The sequence below is a fragment of the Rhinoraja longicauda genome, chromosome 2, assembly GCF_053455715.1.
Source record: "Rhinoraja longicauda isolate Sanriku21f chromosome 2, sRhiLon1.1, whole genome shotgun sequence".
Taxonomy (NCBI): Eukaryota; Metazoa; Chordata; class Chondrichthyes; order Rajiformes; family Arhynchobatidae; genus Rhinoraja; species Rhinoraja longicauda.
This window is the reverse complement of record NC_135954.1, coordinates 37041763-37065178: the sequence shown is the minus strand read 5'-3', so window position 1 is coordinate 37065178 and position 23416 is coordinate 37041763. Positions and strand designations below refer to the sequence as shown.

Sequence of the window (23416 nt, the reverse complement as noted above, 5' to 3'; positions counted from 1 at the left end):
TCAGAGTGGGAGTGAGCTGAAGAATTAAAGTGACAGGCAACAGGAATCAATCTCTATAGATTGAATGCAGGTGCTCCAAAACGCAGTTAGCCAGTTTGCATGTGTTTTGGCTGATGTGGAGATCTTGTTGTGAATAGTAAATGCAGTGCAATAGATTGGATGAAGTGCAAGTGAATCACTGCTTCACCAGGAAGGAGGCAGAGAACAAAGTAAAGGGAAAGGTGTTGCATCCCCTGTGGTTGCAAGAGCAAGTGCCACAAGAAGGAATGTGGTTGTAAGAGACAGAAGCATGAACCAGGGAGCCTGGAAGGCTGTAATGCTGAGGTGATGTGTGTCTGGTGGTCTTAGTGCAGGTGGCAGACATTGAAAAAGTGGCCAGAGAAATGTGCAGGGCTTTCATATGCAATAGCTACTAACACCAATTTCTATTCTTGAATACAGGTCTATGCCAGGAAATTGGATCAACCTGTACCTTTTCTATGCGTAAATTATTCACGAAAAGGTGATTGTGGTTTCTTTGAATTATTTGCGTCCAGTTGCTGTGGAAGTCCTGCTCATCTGGAAATTGGACAAGCACTTCTTATAACGGTTCATTCTAATATAAGTTTCAATATAATTTTTTATTTCTGGCATATGGTGGCATCATTGTTATGAGCGGCTTATGTTAATTACTTAACAAGAGAAATTGAATCAAAAGGTAGCGACTTGGAGCCTTTGTAAACAACTTAAAACTAAATAAGATATCATGCTGAAAGTAGTCAACTAAACTTGAAAGCATTGTGCGATCTATCCCCACTCTTTCTTCCACCAGAAAGTTGCTTTTATGTGCATATAGCCTTGTAATTTTTATTTTAAAAACTGGTGCTAGTAGACGTCTGCAAAGATCAAGGAAGTCTGTGATGTGCTCAATGTAGCTCAGAAACACATTGATCTGTGGCTTTGGTGGTTATGCTGAACATGAGGCCTACAGTCGCGGGGCACAATCGACCTGTTCCATCAGTTGAAGGGAGGCCCATTTATAGATGATTACCCCACCCTGGATTTCCCTCTCATGTTCTCCCTCCCAATGGGCTGTCATTGAGAGACTGCTTTTACTATGCCACCCCCTTACCATGGCTCAGCATGTAAGGACAGCGTAGCTGCCAGCCTAACGTGCAGCTACCCCTTGCAAAATGATTGGTTCACATTTTAACTCACTTAAAAGGGAACAAACCACAATAACAATTGCATTGAGAAAACATACTTCAATAGTTATGTATTGTTTTCAAATTCCAAGTTGGCATTAATCCTATAAGCACCATCCATTTAGCACAACAAATGTGCCTGAACCCTACTTAATATGCACATAATTACAGTGCCCTCCATAATGTTTGAGACAAAGACCCATAATTTATTTACTCTGTACTCCGCAATTTGAGATTTGTAATAGAACAAAAATTACGTGGTTAAAGTGCACATTGTCAGATTTTAATAAAGACCTTATTTATACATTTTAGTTTCACCATGTAGAAATTACAGCAGTGTTTATACATAGTTTCCCCTCCCCCCCCCCCCCTCCCCATTTCAGGGCACCATAAAGTTTGGGACACGGCAATGTCATGTAAATTAAAGTAGTCATGTTTAGTATTTTGTTGCATATCCTTTGCATGCAATGACTGCTTGAAGTCTGTGATTTATGGACATCGCCAGTTGCTGGGTGTCTTCTCTGGTGATGTTCTGCCAAGCCTGTATTGCAGCCATCTTTAGCTTATGCTTGTTTTGGGGGCTAGTCCCCTTCAGTTTTCTCTTCAGCATATAAAAGGCATGCTCAATTGGGTTCAGATCGGGTGATTGACTTGGCCACTCAAGAATTGACAATTTTTTAGCTTTGAAAAACTCCTTTGTTGCTTTAGCAGTATGTTTTGGATCATTGTCTTGCTGTAGAATGAACTGCCTGCCAATGAGTTTTGAGGCATTTGTTTGAACTTGAGCAGATCGGATTTGTCTATCCACTTCAGAATTCATTACCATGAGCAGTTGTATCATCAATGAAGATAAGCGAGCCTGTACCTTCAGCAGCCATACATACCCAGGCCACAACACCCCCACCACCGTGTTTCACAGATGAGGTGGTATGCTGTGGATCTTGGGCAGTTCCTTCTCTCCTCCATACTTTGCTCTTGCCATTACTCTGATATAAGTTAATCTTCGTCTCATCTGTCCACAAGACCTTTTTCCAGAGCTGTGGTTGCTCTTTTAGGTACTCCTTGTCAAACTGTCACCTGGCCATCCTATGTTTGCAGCTAATCAGTGGTATACATATTGCAGTGTAGCCTCTGGATTTCTGTTCATGAAGTCTTCTGCAGACAGTGGTCATTGTCAAATCCACTCCTGAAGAGTGTTTCTGATCTGTCGGACAGGTGTTTGGGGATTTTTTCTTTATTTTAGAGAGAATTCTTCTGTCATCAGCTGTGGAGGTCTTCCTTGGCCTGCCAGTCCCTTTGCGATTGATAAGCTCACCAGTGCTCGCTTTCTTCTAAATAATGTTCCTAACAGTTGATTTTGGTAAGCCAAAGGTTTGGCTGATGTCTCTAACAGTTTTATTCTTGTTTCTCAGTCTCATCATGGCTTCTTTGACACAACTTTGGTCCTCATGTTGATAAACAGCAATAAAAGTCTCCAAAGGTGATGGAAAGACTGGGTGCTGAGAGCTCTCTTATACCTGCATTCAGGAGGCATTTAAGTGAGCAATTAGAAACACATGTGTAGCCATGTGTCCCAAACATTATGGTGCCTTGAAATGGGGGGACAATGTATAAAAACTGCTGCAATTTCTACATGGTGAAACCAAAATGTATAAAAATACGCTTTAATAAAATCTGACAATATGCACTTTAACCACTTGTGATTTTTTCTCTTTCAAATCTCAAATTGTGGAGTACAGGCACAAATAAACAAATAATGGGTGTTTATCCCAAACATTTTGGAGGGCACTGTAAATTGTATGCAGCTTGCACTGGGCATGGAGTTTTGTTTTTTTAAAAACTATCCTCTCAGGAGGTCAGCATACCAGATTCCTTTTTCAACTTCGATTTTCTGTTCCTTAAAATTCAGCAGCTAAACCTGGTGCTGGAAGTGAAATGTTAAAAAAAAATAACTGGCTCGGTGCTGGCTCGAAGGGCCAAATGGCCTCCTCCTGCACCAATTTTCTATGTTTCTATTTTCTATATCCTTACAGTTTAGGGAAATGACTAAATTGCCTATATGCTGACCTGCATACATAGAACTGGCTGATGTAACGCTGCATGTCATTACAAATCTATTGGAAGGTTAGATTTTTGGTCGAAATTTTATAGTCAATTAATTTTGGAATACAAAATCGTCAAATTTGGTCAAACCGCTCACGCTCCCCCGACCCCTAGAAAAGCGGAGAATGTTTTAAATGGTGAGAAGCTGAAAGATGTTGGTGTTCAGAGGGACCAGGGTGTCCTTGTATTCAAAAATGCAAGGACTGCAATGAAGGTTCACTGGACAGATTTCTGGGGGGTGGGGGGGAATTGTTTTATGAAGGGCATTTAAAGAGGCTGTACCTTTACTCTCTAGACTTTAGAATGAGAGGAAATCTTACTGAAGCACGCAAAATTCTTCGCAGCGTTGGCGGGCCAGTTGCAAGGATGACCTTTCCTCTGGCTGGCATGTCTGGTCCTGGAGTGACTGTGTTACTCCAGCATTTTGTGACGTCTTACATAAATGATCAGCCAACAAGCCCTGAGATAGGGAGAGTTTACTTTACCCAGAGGCAGTAAATCCTTACATTCTTTACCCAAGAAGGGTACAGAGAATCTGTTGCTGAGTATACTGAGTGTATTAATAGAGAGATTAATAGATATTTGGGGGTTCGGTGAATTAGGCAATGTGGGGTTGGGACAAGACAGAGGTGCTGAAGTAAAAGATCTGCCATGTTCTTGCTTAAAGGTAAAGGAGGCACAAAGGACTTAATGGCTTAGACTTGCTTGTATTTATTATTTTCTTTTTAAATGTTGTAACGGAGGAACTCTGGTGTTATATGTTATCGGTACTGCAGTGGGGAGTCAGCCTGAATTTCCATGGTGAGTTTAAATGAAGTTTAAACCATAACCATTGCACAAAGGTGAAACTGTTATCAAATGAACCAGGGTAGATATAATCTTTTGTTAACCTATCCCGTTATGATCACATCAATTGGTAATGATAGGTTGGGTTTCTTGTTACTTTACTTGCTTTATGCCTTATTTAACTTACTGGGGAGCTGCCTTCATCTACAATTCACACAAAGTCAAATCAAAACAGATCAGAAACCAAATGGTTTGTTGATCATGATTGCTGATTAGGGAAAAGTCTTCTTGTAATTGATGCAAGCCAATCTTGGTCTAATTCAGTCATGTGTCGAATATCCTCTCAGAACGACGAATATACTGATCATAATAAACCGCAACTCGAAGCACAAAGTAATTACTTAAGTGAGAATTATTTAGCTTTTAGGATCTGCTTCAATACAATGGAGGTTGTCAATTATACATTGGAGGTTGTACAATAATTAAAAGTGGACCACATGAAGTATGAGAGTAGGAAATTGAGTGGCAATATATGAAGGTATCTTAAAATAATTGATTGTTGTGCTCCTTCAGTATATTTCAGTATATTCAATACAGTGATGCTTCAAGAACAAAATAGACTAAACCATCGATTGATGAGAAATGAAATTTGTCCCCTAAAGTTTATCATTTTCCAAAGAGATAGCCACATCCTGTTCTGAACTTGCATGGTTCCATGTTTAAATAAATTCAATTATAAATCTCTCTGGTTGAAACCAGTTCTAATCCCTCCCCTTGAACACAAACACAGTGGGATATCCTTATGATCCAGTGCTCACGTTTTAAGATTTGGCGGGAATTTTGCATAAATCCACCAAAGCCTCTAAAACCTTTAAATCCTTTCATAATTTCCAAGTCATTTAAAACTTAATCTAAACCTAAATGCTGTAATTTTAACTTCATTTACCAGCATTATTGTATATCGTGTGGTTTCTGAAACCAGAGATGATTTCCAGCTGCACATACTCTGAGAATTTTCCACTTTCTCATGATGTTATCTACTTTTCAAATTCAATTTGTGCAAATTCATTAACTTCCACGATGATGTGGCTCAGCCTTCTGCAGAAAAGTCTCTACTCGCCCATCGTTCTTCTGTTCAATGGCTTAGATTGATTTCCTGTCGAAGAACGCTTCAATTTCAAAATCATTCCCGTATGTTCATTTCCTTACTCCCCGAATACCTCCCTATCATAGAAACTTTTTTGGAGCCATTTACCCCTCAGTACATTTTGCAATTCACAAATGTATGTCTTTGGTACATTACCAAATAGTACATTAAATAAATAAAGGTATTGCTCACGTTACAAATTTGTCCCTTACACCACTGTAGCTATATGGTATGAGTCCTCAATTTACAAGGATTCTATTACTATTACAGTTGAAAATTGCTAATCATCAATGATAATGCAGCTTGGAATTTCTCCCACACAATTTTATCTTCTTTGAAATTGTAGAAGAATTTTGATTGATTTATCATTCTTCTGCGCACACTTCGGAATTGCTTCAAAATACCCCATTAATTTTGAGAACTGCACCTCCTCTGTGATAGCATCATGTCATAATCATTAATACTAAGCTGGATGCAATCAATGGAAGTGAAAAAGATTAGCATTATTTTGGATAGTTAAATCTTGAAGTATCAACAGTGCAAACAAATAGGGTAAAGGTAAGAATAAAAACTTATTCCTGTAAGTGCACAATTTGTTATAATGGACTGAGGTGTTAGAATGGAGAGAATGAAAAAAACAGATTAAGGATGTGGTTGGAAGATCAGAATCAAAGGCATGAATCCGTGAGGTTAATGGTTATTGAGGAAACAGCAAGGGCCTTTCTGGCAAGACTTGAAAAAATATAAGGCTGGTGTTGAACCTTTAAAAGTGCCGATATTTTCAAGATCAATTTCAACAAATCTGTGAGGCAGCATAACATTCGCCTGTGTGAGGAAGTGAAGAGACAAGCTACTCATCTAAACATGTTCTTAACAGGACAAAACAGGGCTCTTTTGGAAGATAATCCACTCACACGTTGTCCACATAAGGGATGTGTGTACATAGCTCCTGTGCATTTATCAGATATCAGAAATATCTCTGAGAAGATAACGGCAAGTTGGCAAATGAGGCTGGGTTTGATGAAATAGACCAGAATGACATGGAAGAGTATTTGGAAATGTATGGCGATAACTTTGGATTGAAAATCTGTTAGAGCTTCAATGACAGAGATCATTAGAGGAGCAAAAAAACCAACTTGATAATACCATTAGTTTAAAAACATAAACTTTGATTGTATTTCTGAGCTCAATAATTTTGGGCAAAAAAACTTAAATACTTTAAAATATATCCGCACAAGTATCTGATAAGATTTTTTATAGCAACGCACAGCATTTTCTTTCAAGGCATCACATTTAATGCAGAGCTGCATGTTGCAATCATCATCTTTGAAGATTGCAATAACTTTCACTGCAGAGAAACGCATATGAAATCTTTTTGTGGTAAGTTGGTTTGGTGACTGTGGTATTATCAAGTATTTTACCTTAATTTTGGAAGTGGGCCATTTCAATTTCAAAATGCCCAGAAATGCCCACTTCCAAAATTAAGGTAAAATCATTTCAAAATTATTGCAAATAGTTTTCAAACTACCATAGCAACAAAAAATCCTTATGATTTGACTACAAACAAAATACGTTGTGTAAAAAGTAGCTATATGCTTAACATAGAGTCATAGTCATAGAGTGATACAGTGTGGAAACAGGCCCTTCGGCCCAACATGCCCATACCGGCCAACAATGTCCCAACTACACTCATCCCACTTGCCTGTGCTTGGTCCATATCCCTCCAAACCTGTCCTACCCATGTACCTGTTTAACTGTCTCTTAAACGATGGGATAGTCCCAGCCTCAACTACCTCCTCTGGCAGCTTGTTCCATTCACCCACCACCCTTTGTGTGAAAAAGTTACCCCTCAGATTCTTATTAAATCTTTTCCCCTTCACCTTGAACCTATGTCCTCTGGTCCTCGATTCCCCTACTCTGGGCAAGAGACTCTGTGCATCTACCCGATCTATTCTTCTCATGATTTTGTACACAATGAGGTGGTATAAGCTCAAATAAATTAAAAATTAAAAATTAAAAATTATGATGGCGATGTTTACACCCGCACATTCAACAGGTTAAAAGGAAAGTTTCAAGCGGGACTTGAATGAAGGTAATATTTGTACCATGTAGACACTAGGGTCAATGACACTTTATAATGAGAGAGCATTAACACCACGATACAGGGGCTCAGGAGGTTGGTAAATAATCTGGTCCTCTAAAGCATGACATCTGTGATTTTTTTTTAACACCTGGATCTTCAATGCATTGATCCCATTAGTCTCCTGACCAAAGTTGGCACTAGGGTTTCCTTTTTGTTAAAATATGCAGCCCTGACACTTGTCAAAAGAATAAATAAAACAGAAAATGCTAGCACCACTCAGCAAGTCGCAGAGTAAATGTGGAAAGGGATACAGAGAGAATGGAATTACAAGAGATTGTAGACATTGGAATCTTGAGCAAAAACAAACCTCTGGAGGAACTCAATGGGTCTGGCAGCATTTGTGGAGGGAAATGGACAGATGATGTTATGAGTCTGGACCCTTCTTCAGACTGATGGAGTACCAGCTAACTGCCAGCTATATCTCCTCTTCTCCATCAGTCTGAAGAATGGTCCCAATCTGAAACGTTGCCAGACAATTTCTCTCCAAAGATACTGCCTGTCATAATCCACAGGATTTAAAGATGGTTGAAAGCAAAGGTAAATGGAACAAGACCAATGCATAAATGGTACAGTTCAGAACGCAACACTTGACCAACTGACAACTAGAGATTAAGCAAACAGTCAAATTGGAAGAATTGCATGTAAAAAATCTTCACAAGGTTCAGAGTTATGCAGTTATTGCAAACTGATGAGCAATATTGCAAAAAACTCAAAACTATTTATAGACAATAGACAATAGGTGCAGTAGGCCATTCGGCCCTTCGAACCAGCACCACCATTCCATGTGATCATGGCTGATCATTCTCAATCAGTACCCCGTTCCTGCCTTCTCCCCATGCCCCCTGACCCTGCTATCCTTAAGAGCTCTATCTAGCTCTCTCTTGAATGCATTCAGAGAATTGGCCTCCACTGCCTTCTGAGGCAGTGAATTCCACTTATCAAATGGTAACATGTTAAAAGGAAGAAACTAGTTTATGTCTAACACGAGCATATGCAAAAAAAAACCCATTAATATTAAAAGTCACATCCACAGCACTCAAAAATAACTATTTGATGGAGAAATAGTAATCTCATTTATACTTTAACTTTGTAACAATACAAAAACGTGATTGTGATTATATTTATGGCATGCATCAAGATTTGTTTCATTGATGAACTAATAAATTTACAAAAAGTTCATTTTGTTTATGCTTCATGGCATCCAATTCATAGATGCTCATTTCCTTTTTTCCAGTCACGAATAACTATTCCAGTGTCAAATAATTGAAACAAAAAAAAAAGGCCTTTTCACCCCCAAAGGTATTCCATCATATTTTTAATATGGTGTTTTTCTTTCTATCGAAACAAAAAACTAATGTAAGCAATGACAGCTCTGGAATAAGGCCAAATGTCTCACCATCCATTGCCAAAAACCTTTGATGAAAATTAATTAAAATTTTGTGGTCAGACTCAGGTGATTTCTAGCATTGATACCAGTTGATTCACTGGTGTTCGTGTTCAGATCAAGGTGAAGAACAAACAGACTTCTATGGAAAAGAATTGGCAAGTGTTCATTGTGGGAGGGACACGCTTGTAGGTAGGCTTGATCAAAGTCAAAGAAAATAGAATTTTCATTCCACTTTGAACTGGAAATCAAATTAATATGTCCCAATAATTGCAATTCTTTCCATTTTAATTAATTTTGAAACAATTAGCTACAATCTATGCCAAGGGAACCAAGCCAAAACATTTGCAATCATGTTCAGCCACAAGTGCCAAATAAGTGATCCGTCAAGATCCCCAACATCGCAGACACCAGTCTTCAGCCAAGTCAAAGCACTCCACATAAGTGTCAAGAAATGGCTGAGAGCAGGAAATATAGCAAAGGCTATGGGCCCAGACAACATCCCACCTGTGGTCCAAGTGACCATATTTCAAAACTAGCTGCGCCTTTAGCCATAATAAAAGCACAAAATGCTGGAAGAACTCAGCAGGTCAGGAAGCATCTGTGGAGATAGAAATAATTGGGTCAGGTCCGGGATCCTTCATCAGAAATAAGAAAGAGTGAAACGGGTTGATATAGATACCACCCATGTTGACGGAGTGCAATGGGTGGAACAGAAGGAATTTCTTTGATATGATGAAGTGATGTGCAGTTGAAGAGCAGTGAAGTTCCTTTGTCGGTGTAATTTGTTGCTAAAGTTGTGGTCCAGATATTTTGTGTCCTTCGTAGGTAAAGGAACAGTGCCTGATAAGCGCACACTAAATATTTACTTCCCTTCATCACTTTTGCATCACGCACCCAGTTATTCACCCAGCTCCAACAAAATCTGTAACTTCTGCTGGTTCCCCAAGGACAAGGACAGCAGGCTTAGTTTCAGTTTACTTTAGTTTATTGGCACGTGTTCCGAGTTACAGTGAAATGTTTTTGTTGCGTGCTAACCAGTCAGCTGAAAGACAACGCACGAGTACAATCGAGCCATTCACAATGTACAGATACATGATAAGGGAATATTGGTTACTGCAAGATATGGCTAGTAAAGTCTGATCAAAGAGAGTCCGAGGTTCACCAGTGAGGTAAATAGTAGTTCAGGACTGCTCTCTAGTTGCGATAGGATGGTTCAGTTGCCTGATAACAGCTGGGAAGAAACTGTCCCTGAATCTGGAGGTATGCGTTTTCACACATCTGTACCTTTTGCCCAATGGGAGAGGGGAGAAGAGGGAGTAGCCAGGGTGTGACTTGTCCTTGATTATGCTGCTGGCCTTACCGAGGCAGCGTGAAGTGTAAATGGAGTCAATGGGAGGGAAGTTGGTTTGTGTGATGGTCTGGGTAACATCCACAATTTGCTGCAATTTCATTTTTCTGCAGGAGGTGTCCCCTAACCAAGCTGTGATGCTTCCTCTCAGGTGCATTGGGACATTACCACCTGCAGGTTCCCCTCCAAATTGTGCAATATATCTTGGAAATATATTGGCATTTCCTTATGATTACTGTGTACACCCTCTGGAACTCTCTCCCCAACATCACTGCAAGCAAAGGATGTAAGGTTCAAGATGGTAATTGGGAATGTACAATAATCCTGGCTTGACCATGATAACCACATCCCAAAAATGATTATGTAAAATATATCCCAGGTTCCTCCATTGCCCACCAATTTTCCTTCACCTAACTCTACAATCTAAACTCTGGACAACTGTGCATACATTTTCATTTGTGAAGGATACATTTCTGGAAAAAGATTTTGCATGCCAGTATGACTCCATTTAGCCCTGTTCTCTTCAGCTTCTAATAGTTTTTAATACTTTGGAAACCTCCTTTGACTGGGCGAGGGATAAGGGTGGGCAGGGTATCCCGTTTATAAAGGAACATCGTTTTTGAGGAACAACAGGTAGTTCAACAAAAGCAAGTTTGCAAATCTTTCAGCCTATCGCTAAATGTACATTTTCACTTCTAGATTTAATGGTTCAAACAAAAAAAGTCAGGGCAGCGTGTTTAGGACTAAGTGATATAATATCAACCAACAATATAGTTCACCCACAGTGAAAGCAGCCCGAACAAAAAGTATCACTCCTGGAAACTTAGCAAGGACATTGTAGAATTAGGCTCTGCAGCCCCACAAACCTGCTCACACCTGGTTAAGTATACCTCAAGTCCACTTTGCCATTAGATCCCCACAATGTCTAAATGTCCATCAATTCTAGTCTTAAAAATAATCTAAGACCAGGCAATCAAAAGATGTTAATGAGGTAGAGAATTTTAAAGCTGCAACCTTGTGCATATCTCCCCACATTTTTGCACTATGTTGGTCAGTTACCTTCCGTGGGGTGGGGAATTGGAGGAGGAAAAGCAACGGAATGGAAGGAGAAAAAAACAAAAACAGGTAGGATCTGAGGCAGAGGGCAGAGGAAGGAAATGGGAGAATGAAGGAAGAAGGGGGAGCGAGGATGGTTCAGAGGAAGTGGATGGGAGAAGGAATACAATAGAGGAAGGAGAGTGGAAGGCATTGACCAGTCTAGGATAGGAGTAGCAATTTGTAGTTTTCATTTGTACTTTTAACAATCTGAAGAATGGCATTTGTGACTTACACTATGGAAATTTGTACTTCATTCAAAACTTTTAATTTTAATAGCCTCTCATAATGAGATTGATTTTAGGTGGAAAAAAATTATTTCCACGTTATATATATTGTCATCCTTAAAAATTAAATACACCACGCCAAAGTAATTTTTTGTTTGTATAGAAATACTCCTCTTAAAGAATCAGTCCTTTTATTTTATTACCTTTGCGTTGGTACATTGGTACCAGGGTTCAGAACGCCTCAATGCTTATGGTTCAGAAAGCCTTTTCCATGACTGTTGCTTCTTCCAAAAACCCTTAAACTATCATCCACTTCGGCCTGTAGTTTCACAGTGGGCACGGCGAAAACAGAAGACACTAGGGTGAGGAGAAACACAGAGTCAAAATTGCAACATCCATTGCCATTTCTGAACATAAAGGTGATTCACTTTCACAATTCATAGCAGAATCAGTCACTAATAAATTCAGTTTATCCTATGAAGTTTTCACCACTCCTAAGTTCAGCCGAATGAAGATCCCTCGGGTCACAAATAATTGCTTGTTTTAGTTAGAATCATATTTCACGGGAAGTGCATTTACATCACTTTGTTGCTCATAGGCAATGTCACAACGATGCTTGGCTCTACCAGAACCAAGAATGTTTACAAAATCTTTATATTAGAATATTTATCGCATCCATTACTATGAAACCCACCTTTCAGATTGACACCATTCTGATTTTTGTATTGTAATAAACCACAGAAGCACTCCCTTTTGCAAGATTTGCTCATTTTCACAATATTCAAAATATGACTTTGCACCCTTCTTAGAACATAGAACAGTGCAGCATAGGAACAGGTCTTCAGCCTACAATGTCCATGCCGAACAAGATAGGATGTTTCTACCATTTGAGAAAAAAAATATTACACATCATAATAGGCAGATCCTTTGGTGTAGAACAACACGATAGTCCACGCCTGTGAACTTTCACACTAGGAGTTGTTGATTTCAGTCAGTCTACTTCAAACAGGATTCAAAGTAGAGACAAAGAAATCCCATAATAGAAGTAGCAGGAGAAAATTACCATTCATATTTCTTATTTAGGCCACAGGAGTCAGCCCTTCTAAGTTTAATCACAATTGACGTCAAGTAAAAAGTCGAATTGCCAGGGGAACAGACGGTTATATTTCAGTTTAAATGTAGAAGGCTCCCTCCACACCCCCTTGTTTCACTCATCCCTTTCCACCCAAACCACTCCCTCCCCACGTACTTTTCTCTGCAGCTGCAGGAGATCTCTTCCCTCACATCCATCCGGGATCCCCAGCATTTCTCCCAGATGAGACAGTGATTCACACGTACCTCCTCCAGCCCCAACCACTGCATTTGGTGTTCTTGATATGGCCTTGACGTGGCCTCCTATGTGGTATCATCGCTGATAACGAGCGTAGACTAGGTGACCGTTTCGCTGAACGCTTGCACTCATTCCACCAAGGCCTGATGGATCTCTTGCTTGCAAACCATTTTGCCTTTCCTTCCTATTCCCATCTTGACCTTTCTGTCCTGGGCCTCCTCCATTGTTAGAGTGATGCAAATTGGCAAATTGGAGGAACAGCACCTCATATTCCGCATGGGTAGCATTCAACCTTACGTATGAATATTGAATGCTCCAATTTTAAGTAACTAATCTACAAATATACCCATAAAAGTTTCTTTTTCCTCCCCCCCACTTCCTGCATCCCACCTGGATCGCACAGATTTCTCCCTTTCCCCCCTCCCCTCCCACCTATATTCCTCCCTCTGGCTTCGCAATTCTCACCCCTTCTATCCTCATTTCACACTTTTTGTCCTTTCATCTCTGCCCTTTGTCCAAACCATCTGCCTCGAAAATCTCACCTCACCTGTATCCACCAGACATTGCCTGCCCCAACCTTTCTTCCAGCTTTCTTCTCCCCCTCCCCCCCACCACAATCAGTCTGAAGAAAGATCCCAACTTGAATTGTCACCTATCAATGTTCTCCAGAGATGCTGCCTGGCCTGCTGAGTTACCCCGGCACACTGTGTCTGTTTTGTTGTATGAATTAGCATCAGCAGTTCCTGCATCTCCTTAAAGATAACTATTCCTGAGTATACAGGTCTTCCGCAGATTACAACAGGAACCCTTTCCTGAGAACTGCTTGTAATCTGAATGTTTTGCATATCAGAAAAACGGCTCCCTGGCAATATATTGAAATAAAAGACACAGGCCAACAAAGGCACTGTGTGGTTTAACCAGGGACGTTAAACTCAACTCGTCCGATATTGCCACAAACTAAGTTTACACACAGCAAAAGATGCCTGCGGCCCCACAGCAGTCTGCAAATCCTTCCTGCAGGTCTCCCAAATGCTTGTTCGTATGTACGAGGTGTACATCAGTTGGACATTGTAACATGAGAAGGACCATTGCAGTTAATGCCAGCACGTCACAGTTAATTACCCGTGTGCTGCATAGTGAATTATACTATGACTCCCACTAAAATACGTTTATATATAAAGAAAGGATCAGGATACTAAAGGGGCTCACGTTGTCGACCTCCCCGTGGTGAGCCCTGTCAACTGACCTCAGTCAGGCGAACGACAACAAACAGAGACAGCAGAAGCAGAAGCAGCTTCATAACTTCTACTGCCTCAAACGCAAGAAGAAGAAGGATACTAAATGAGAGGGAAGTGGTTGAAATCACATGTGGTATACTGTATCTTTCCCAGTGAAAGAGTTATAATAATTGAATGCAGAAATAATTTGGCATATGTATAGTTAAATATTGTCACGTTGTATTTTCTTGCTGTAATTATCTGCAGGAAGCAGGATGTTTCTTCATGACATCTAAACATTTCTCTAGGCATGCAGCACTGGCTTTATTTAAAACTATGTAGATTTTCATCTTTGGTCTGGCCTTCAAAAGGATTTTCATCAGTCACTGTTTGGAGCTCCACATAGACCCGTTCTGGAAATGAATATCACCTTACAGTTGTGCTTGTGCAAATAACCTGCTGAGCACTGATAAAAGGATTAATACTGCAAAATTCTTAATATGGAAAATAACAAATTAAATTCTCATATTAAAATTACCACCCTTAAGGTATTTTCTTTCCCAATTTTAATTCCCCTCTGGTGTACTGCATAAATTGTGTCTGTTAATGATTGAACAAGTATTTCTCAGTTGGTAGCCTGTTCCAGTATGATAATATGGGGCATATTTTTGAAAAAAAAAATACAATATATATTGACAGATCCTAGATTTATCCACATTATGATAATGAACTGGTAACTGTGTAATGTCCAAATTAACCCAGATCTCACTGCAACATATTCAAAATGCATGAGGCCCCATGAGTTTATCTACTGCTGGGAATTCATAGCCATCCCTCCTGAGAAGAGGATTGAGATGTCACCACAAAGCATGGATTTGTTCACTGTCTTTCACTGAGTGAGATGCAAAAACCTCATGTCCCTTACTACCATTGCTGTATTGAAATGGGAAAATCCAGCTCCAATGGCAATTAATATGTCCATTTATCAGACCTGTTCAACACAATTTCCATTAAAATCAAATGTTCAACTGGTCAAAATAATAAATTATAAACGTTTATTTTGCTACACAAATGGAATTTAATTAGATGAATTACACAGGTCACAACTTCTAGTATTTTCTGTATAACATTAAAGCATTAAAAAATACACAATGCATCTAATTACACAAATGTGCAAACACATACATGCTAAAAATCGTGATTTATCTGTGCATGATATTAATTAGGCTTTGCAACAAATTCAGATATCTTTACTGTATTGAAAATGTGCACAAATAAACACAATAACCATCAGCTAACACAACAGATATCATGAGCAAATCATAGGGACAGAGGCACAAAAAGTATGGTAACAAATGTTCCAATAAATACGTTGAATATTTAGATAATTACAAATTGAATGTCCAAATGAGTCTCAAAATGTGCAAGATGGCAATGTGCAATATTATTGGTTTCCCTTGCATCAGTATCTTAGCTTAGCTACATCTAATGGAAATTCATTTTTACTGAATTAACTTTATGTAGCACCAGGTATCTTATTTTCAACTGGTGATCTGAATCTGATCTAGTCTAGGTATCTGCATGGTACATCTCATCCACTCCGTGGATAATGTGGCCCGTTTGTTGAACTGATTTTCCAATGTACATTAGGCACACCCTTTCCATAAACAGGGGATTTTTCCTTTCAGCTAAGCATGTTGTAGTCTATAAGGCTTCAGTCATCTAAACCAGGGACCTCCAAACTTTTCAGCATGAGGGCCACATTATATATTTGGCACATTTTTGCAGGCCGTAGGAAAAAATAAAGAAGTGTGAGTTTTATAAATTTAATGAACTCAAAATAGTTTAGACTAGGTTACGTTAGATTAGATTAGGAAAGGTTAAACTAGGTTAGGTTAGATTAGCTTAGTTCACATTAGGTTTATATGGCATAATATTCAATTTTTAAAAAGAGCTTGAAATATTGGAATATATATATACCGTAGGTATACAATTATTTATAAAACAGAACAAATACAGTGCCAGCACTGGGGGAGAGAGGAGAGAGGGGGGTAGAGAGTGGGGGGGGGGGGGGAGAGAGAGAGAGTGGGGGGGGGGAAGAGAGTGGAGGGGGGAGAGAGAGTGCGGGGGAGAGAGGGTTGTGGGGAGAGAGTGGGGGGTAGAGAGAGCGGGGGGGGGAGAGAGAGCGGGGGGGGGGAGAGAGAGCGGGGGGAGAGAGTGGGGGAGAGAGAGAGTGCGGGGGGGAGAGAGAGTGGGGGGGAGAGAGTGTGGGGGAGAGAGAGTGGGGGGGAGAGAGAGTGGGGGGAGAGAGAGTGGGGGGGAGAGAGAGTGGGGGGGAGAGAGAGTGGGGGGGAGAGAGAGTGGGGGAGAGAGAGAGTGGGGGGAGAGAGAGTGGGGGGAGAGAGAGTGGGGGGGAGAGAGAGTGGAGGGGAGAGAGTGGGGGGGAGAGAGAGTGGGGGGAGAGAGAGTGGGGGGGAGAGAGAGTGGGGGGAGAGAGAGTGGGGGAGAGAGAGAGTGGGGAGAGAGAGTGGGGGGAGAGAGAGTGGGGGAGAGAGAGTGGGGGGAGAGAGAGTGGGGGGAGAGAGAGTGGGGGAGAGAGAGTGGGGGGAGAGAGAGTGGGGGGAGAGAGAGTGGGGGGGAGAGAGAGTGGGGGGAGAGAGTGGGGGAGAGAGAGTGGGGGAGAGAGAGTGGGGGGAGAGAGAGTGGGGGGAGAGAGAGTGGGGGGGAGAGGGGGGGAGAGAGAGTGGGGGGAGAGAGAGTGGGGGGAGAGAGAGTGGGGGGAGAGAGAGTGGGGGGGAGAGGGGGGGAGAGAGAGTGGGGGAGAGAGTCGTGGTAGAGGGAGCAGCGGTGAGAGCGGGAGCACGGGGAGGGTGTCAGAATGCCACCACTTGTGGGGGCTGCTCTCTCCCTCTCTCTCTCTCTCTCTCCCAGAGCCAGCGAGATTTGTGCCGTTCCTCCATTCTCTTCCCCGGCCCCGCCTCCCTCTAACGCAGCAAAATAAGAACAAACACAAGTGTCGTTGTTGTTCAGAAGCCCCGCCTCCCCGGGGTGAGTGGCGGTGGCGGTGGCGAGGAGGGAAGTTTTGCTTGTGTTTGTTCTCATTTCGCTGCGTTAGAGGGAGACGGGGCCGGAGAAGAGAGTGGAGCAACGGCACAGATCTCGCTGGCTCTGGGAGAGAGAGAGGCAGGGAGGGAGAGAGAGGGGAGAGAGGAGAGAGGGAGGGGGGGAGGGGGGGAGCAGGCCCCACAGGTGGCGGCGCTCCTTCACTAGACCCTCTGACACTCTCCTCCTCCCCGCGCTCCCGCTCTCACCCGCTGCTCCTCTACCCCGACTCTCTCTCTCCGGGGTGATTGGCGGCGGCAGCGGTGGCGAGGAGGGATGTTTCCTTGCGTTTGTTGTTTGCGAGGGGGCGCTGCGATCTCTCGCCTTGTCCCGGCTCTGGGTCGGTGGCGATCAGCTCTCTGGCGAACCTTCGCCGGCAGCTTCTGCCTCCATTCCCCGCTCTCTGAGAGCTTGCCGCCAAATAAAATCTCGTGGCAGGCCGGATGTGGCCACAGTTTGGAGATCCCTGATCTAAACCATCTTGGCTATACTTTAACTTTTGTGTCACCTGCCTCGTGTTTCACCACATGTACTTCCATCTACAGGCCCTACCACATTTCTGGTCTACCTTTGGAAAGTAATGCTGCTTTGTATGTCTGTACACATTTCTTGAGTTAAATTTCTCATGTAGTAGACACTCCTTCTAGCTGCATATATAATCCATGAGTCAGAACTTCAAATCTGCAAAAATTATCTGGTATTAATCATAACTGTTTAAAAAGCATCAAATGATTCTTCCTGATCCTGGTTCCATGCAAAGAACTGGTAGTGTTTTAACTGTTTCACTTCCAGGTACGCTGCAACGTGTCGATAATGCATTGAAGGCAACATCCAGGGCCTTATCTGAAGCTTTATAATTATGGCACACTTCCCTCACTCCAAAGACTTACAGGGTTGTAGGTTAATTGACATAGTGTAATTGTAAATTGTCCCTTGTGTGTAGATTAGTGTTAATTTGCACGTATTACCAGTCGGTGTGGACTTGGTGGGCCGAAGGGCCTGTTTCTGCACTGTATCTCTAAACTAAACTAAACTTTAAAGAAATACATTGTGGCACTATATCTCAATATTCCCATCATCTACTCTCTGAAACATGCTCTCTAGAAATAGTATTTTTCAAAGTGTCAACAAAGGTACTTCATTCATGAAACGGATTAGAGCGAGCCAGCATTCTTATCGTTGCTTTCTAACACCCTCGTTCTTTACCAATTCCACCTGCAACACCAGCTATCAGCCTCTCACAAGAAACAATCTGCAAATGAGGAACATGAGGAAAATTTTTATTGTACACAAATGGATATCACATGTGCACACGTTACAGCTTGGAAACCTAATTGAGATCCATAACTTTCATTTGTCTTTGTCAAACCAAAATTTCAAATAGCTGCAGGAATGGTGTTCAGTCTATACTAATTATTGTGCTTTCCGCTTTCTGAGCTGTCCTCCCTAAATATCTCTACCTAAATCCCCTCCTTTAAGGCACTTCCTAAAACTTGCCTCTGACCATACTCTTGCTTGGCAACTCCCATAATCCCTTAAAGCCATGGGACATTTCACTGATTTCATTGTGATACGATACGATATGATATGATAAACTTTATTCATCCCCACAGGGAAATTGGTCTGCCGACAGTCACAACACACAAGGACTGTTGGCTGACCAATTTCCCTCCAGGGATGAATAAAGTTTATCGTAACGTAATCACAGCAAAGGGATGTCGTAAACATACACGTACATGTTTCCCCCTAACGTTATGGGACTGGCATCCTTCCAAAAGGTGGCCTAAATTAAATTTAAACTTACGGTTAATATATCACAATGAAAGCAGTGAAATGTCCCATGGCTTTAAGGGATTATGGGAGTTGCCAACAGATAATAATTGGTTAGAGAGGCTGTGTCCTGACTCCCTACCTTGTCTCCCTCTTTTGTGAAGGCATCTGGGTGTGGTAGACATGCAGATTCTCTCCTGACATATTACAGGTTGCAAGCAATAGAACAGCTGCCTTTCACATTCTCCAGCTAATGATCTCAGAAAAAAATAGCCTGCAACTGCAGTCTTAAGTTTCAGACACAGAGCTCCTTCCATGTGATGTTGTAAAGACCTTTCCCTGGCCTCCACTATTCAGACATTACACTGTAACAGCACACCTCAGCTGCTCCCTGCCACTGGCAGGGACAAGCAAAGTTTGGGTCCCGGGTAATCTGGGAGAGCTAAGGAATTCAGCTGAAAATTTATCCACAGTAATAGGGAGTTTTCAGAAGCTGATGGAAATCGCCTATTCGAAAGTCCCAATTCAATCCTTTAGGGATAAGCGTACATAAAGACTTTAATATGAGACCTCCATGCAATTCGTTAGCATGCCTGTTGGCATCATAATAAATCTTTCTGTCAATACCACCATTTTATTTGCACCTTTGTAGAGACTGCACAGAGTACATAAGTGAAATGGGAGGCCAAGTATGAATATTTTACCTTCTCGACTACAGTCACATAGTTCAACTATTTTCTATACTCTGGGAGATGGGAGGGGCTGGGGGGGGGGGGTTCGGGGTTGCTCTGCCAGCACAACCATCAAAATGCTACTTTCCTGCTGCAGTTAGTTGACATTATGGCGAGTCCGAAAACTTGTTGGTTGTAGAAGAAGTTTATTGCAGCCGCAATATTCGAATACAGAGTTAAACAACAAGGTAAAGGACAACCATCAAAAACTTACTGTCTTCTTCGAAGACTTCGCCGAACTGAACATTTCGGGCGCCAAAAGCGCACATGACCACGCTGGCCAATCAGCGATGTCGCTCCCTGGACCAATCCCCATGGTCGCGTTCACACGTGACCTCGCTGGCCAATCTGAGGGTTCGACGACCCGGACCATTCTCTATGGTCGCTACATGACCCCCCCCAGAACCCGAGGTACGGAACCTAGCAGGGAGCCGGATTTCGCGACCATAACGAGTACGGAGAGGGGCAGCCTGAACCACAGGAGCCGGGGGTTCCGGACTTGGAGGAACTGCCGGAACGGGGGGTCCTGGAGGAACTGCCAGAACGGGGGGTCCTGGAGGAACTGCCGGAACGGGGGGTCCTGGACTGAGCGGAACTAACGGAGGTCGGCCTCTCCTAGGGGTTTGGCCGACCAGGACTGGTTGATCCAGATCCAAGTGTGCAGGTTTGAGCCGGGACACCGAGACGAGCTCACTCTTGCCGCACATGTCTAAGGTGAAGGTAGCCGTTCCCTTACGCAAAACCCGGAACGGCCCTTGATAGACCCTCTGCAACGGGGCGCGATGGGAATCTTTTCGCAGAAACACAAACTCACAGTCCTTCAGGGAAGGCGGTTCATGTACCATGGGACACCCATGACGTGAAGTCGGAACTGGAGCCAGGGAACCCACCCGTGCCCGGAGAGATGCTAACACTGATGGGACTGTAGGCAGCTGGTCTGAAGGGTCCGGAAACAAATCTCCGGGTACTCGAAGTGTCGAGCCATATACTAGCTCCGCGGACGACGCACCGAGATCTAGCTTAGGAGCAGTCCGGATGCCCAGAAGAACCCAGGGGAGCTGGTCTACCCAGTCCGGGCCTTCAAGCCTTGCACTGAGGGACGCCTTAAGTTGACGGTGGAACCTTTCTACAAGTCCATTTGCCTGGGGGTGATATGCAGTAGTGGGTTGTAACTTGGAACCGTACAGTTCTGCGAGCACGGCCCAGAGGGACGAAGTGAACTGCGGCCCCCTGTCAGTGGTAATAACTGCCGGGACCCCGAAACGAGCTACCCAATGGAGGGCCAAAGTCCTGGCACAAGACGCTGACGAAATATCAGACAATGGGAAAGCCTCTGGCCACCGGGTGAACCGATTCACCACCGTGAGGAGGTGGGTGTAGCCCCGGGAGGAAGGCAAAGGCCCGACTAAATCCACGTGGATGTGGAAAAAACGAACTGCTGGGACCTCGAAATCCTGTACGGGGGGCTGGACATGGCGCTGGACTTTAGCGGTCTGACAGGGAACGCAGGAACGCGCCCAACCTGCTACCTGTTTCCGTAGGCCATGCCAGACAAACCGAGCTGCTACCAAAGCAGAGGTGGAGCGGATGGACGGGTGCGCCAGCCCATGAATGGCATCAAAAACCTGGCGCTGAAGGGAGGGCGGTACTACCGGCCTGGGACGGGGAAGAGAAACATCACACCAGACTTTCGTGCCTTCCGACCCGCAGGCTACCTGAGCCAACTTCAATCCCGAAGTGGTGGACTGGTATGCCGAACCGGTATCCGCTTGAAGCTGTGCCTCCGCAAGCTCCTGGGGATCCACCTCGCAGTCCACCGCCGAAATAGGGGAAAAAGCAGGTCTAGACAGGGCGTCAGCAACGGCATTAAGCTTACCCGCGACATGACGGACATCGGTGGTAAATTCGGAGATAGCAGTCAGGTGCCGCTGCTGGCGGGCCGACCATGGGTCAGACAATTTGAAAAATGCAAATGTTAATGGTTTGTGGTCCGTAAAGGCCACAAATGGGCGGCCCTCAAGGAAATACCTGAAATGACGAACAGCTAAATAGAGGGCCAGAAGCTCTCGGTCAAATGCGCTATACTTCAGCTCAGCCGAATTTAGTTGCCGGCTGAAAAACGCCAAGGGCTGCCAACGGCCACCGACCTGCTGCTCCAAGACCCCGCCCACCGCCACGTCAGAGGCGTCAACCGTCAGGGCCGTGGGGGCGGAGGGGCTCGGGTGGACCAACATGGTGGCGTCTGCTAATGCTGCCTTAGCTGCTGTAAAAGCCGACTCTGCGGCCGGGGACCATATCAACTCTACCGGTTTTCCCGCAAGGCACTGGAAAAGCGGGCGCATGACCCGCGCAGCTGCCGGAACGAACCTATGGTAGAAGTTAACCATGCCTACGAACTCCTGTAGCCCTTTTACTGTGGTGGGCCTGGGAAATGCCCGGATGGCCTCCACCTTCTCGGGCAAAGGGGAGGCGCCGGCAGGGGTGATTCTGTGCCCTAGAAAATCAAGAGAAGGGAGGCCGAATTGACACTTGGAGGGTTGGATAATGAGCCCGTGGTCTTGGAGCCGCTGGAACACAGTCCGCAAGTGGACCTGGTGTTCCTGCACTGAGGGGCTGGCGACCAGGATGTCGTCTAAATAAATAAACAAAAAGGGTAAACCCCGACCCACACGGTCCATCAGTCGTTGGAAAGCCTGTGCCGCGTTCTTTAAACCGAAAGGCATACGCAACCATTCAAACAACCCGAACGGAGTAATCGTTGCAGTTTTCTGTATGTCCTCCGGACGCACCGGAATCTGGTGGTATCCTCGCACCAAATCGATTTTGGAGAACACCACCGCTCCTTCCAGCCCAGACGAAAAGTCCTGTAGGTGCGGTATGGGGTAGCGATCAGCCGTGGTGACAGCATTGAGACGCCGATAATCGCCACATGGTCTCCACCCCCCAGATGCCTTGGAGACCATATGCAACGGCGAGGCCCACGGGCTGTCGGACTGACGGACAATTCCCATTTCCTCCATCTTCCTAAATTCCGCCCGTGCCACCACCAGTTTGTCTGGCGGTAGCCTCCTGGCCCGAGCGAAAACGGGAGGGCCCTCGGTGCGGATGTGATGGACCACGCCGTGCTTGGCCGAAGGCGTGTCAAAACGTTGGATGAGCAGCTCTGGAAACTCCGCCAGGATCTCAGCATACGAGTCAGGGGCCACGACGACGGCCTGGACAGTAGGGCTGGGCGGGGAGGCGATTGTCGGAGCGACGGGCTCCTCGCCGGCGGAGGGTCGGAGGTCGTTACCGCGGACATCAGGGACCAGTGAAAAAGCCCAGAGAAAATCTGCGCCCAGGATCGCTTGTCTGACGTCTGCTATGATGAATGGCCATTCGTACGTGCGGAGGCCTAACACAAGGGACATCTTCCGTATACCGAAAGTGCGAATGGGGCTGCCATTAACCGCGATGAGGGTGGGACCTGTCTTACCCGTTCTGGTTTCGAGGTCGGTCGGCGGCACTATACTGACGATGGCTCCCGTGTCCACCAAAAATTCTGTGTCCGTGAATCGATCGTGGACGTAGAGGCGTCGGTTCTGGCCAATCGTAACTGCCCCTATGTACGATCGGCCGAGGCATTTCCCGCAAAGGTACAAGGTGAGCGGCAGTTGCGGGATTCGCTACCCCATCGTAGGTGATAATAGCACCAGCCGCGCTTGTGCGGATCTTTTTGGCGGGCTTTCGGAGAACTGGCGGGAGACGCGGCGCCATCTTGATGTCGCTGTGGCGTGGTCACTGATGTCGAGACCTTGTTGATCGAACCGCTTGCCTTGTTTTTAGCCGCTATGAGCGCGTCCGCTT

General features: G+C 44.1%; 1 protein-coding gene across 5 annotated transcripts in view; it reads right to left on the bottom strand.

Annotated features, from left to right (window-relative positions):
• cdk14 (cyclin dependent kinase 14) overlaps positions 1-23416 on the bottom strand; it is a 520407-nt gene that overhangs the window by 106703 nt on the left and 390288 nt on the right. For all 5 annotated transcript variants that reach the window (XM_078417377.1, XM_078417369.1, XM_078417397.1 and 2 more), the window contains one exon: positions 11624-11777. In XM_078417377.1, coding sequence (XP_078273503.1) covers positions 11662-11777 — 116 coding nt within the window. In that variant the 3' untranslated portion in view covers positions 11624-11661. The remainder of the gene's footprint in view (positions 1-11623; positions 11778-23416) is intronic.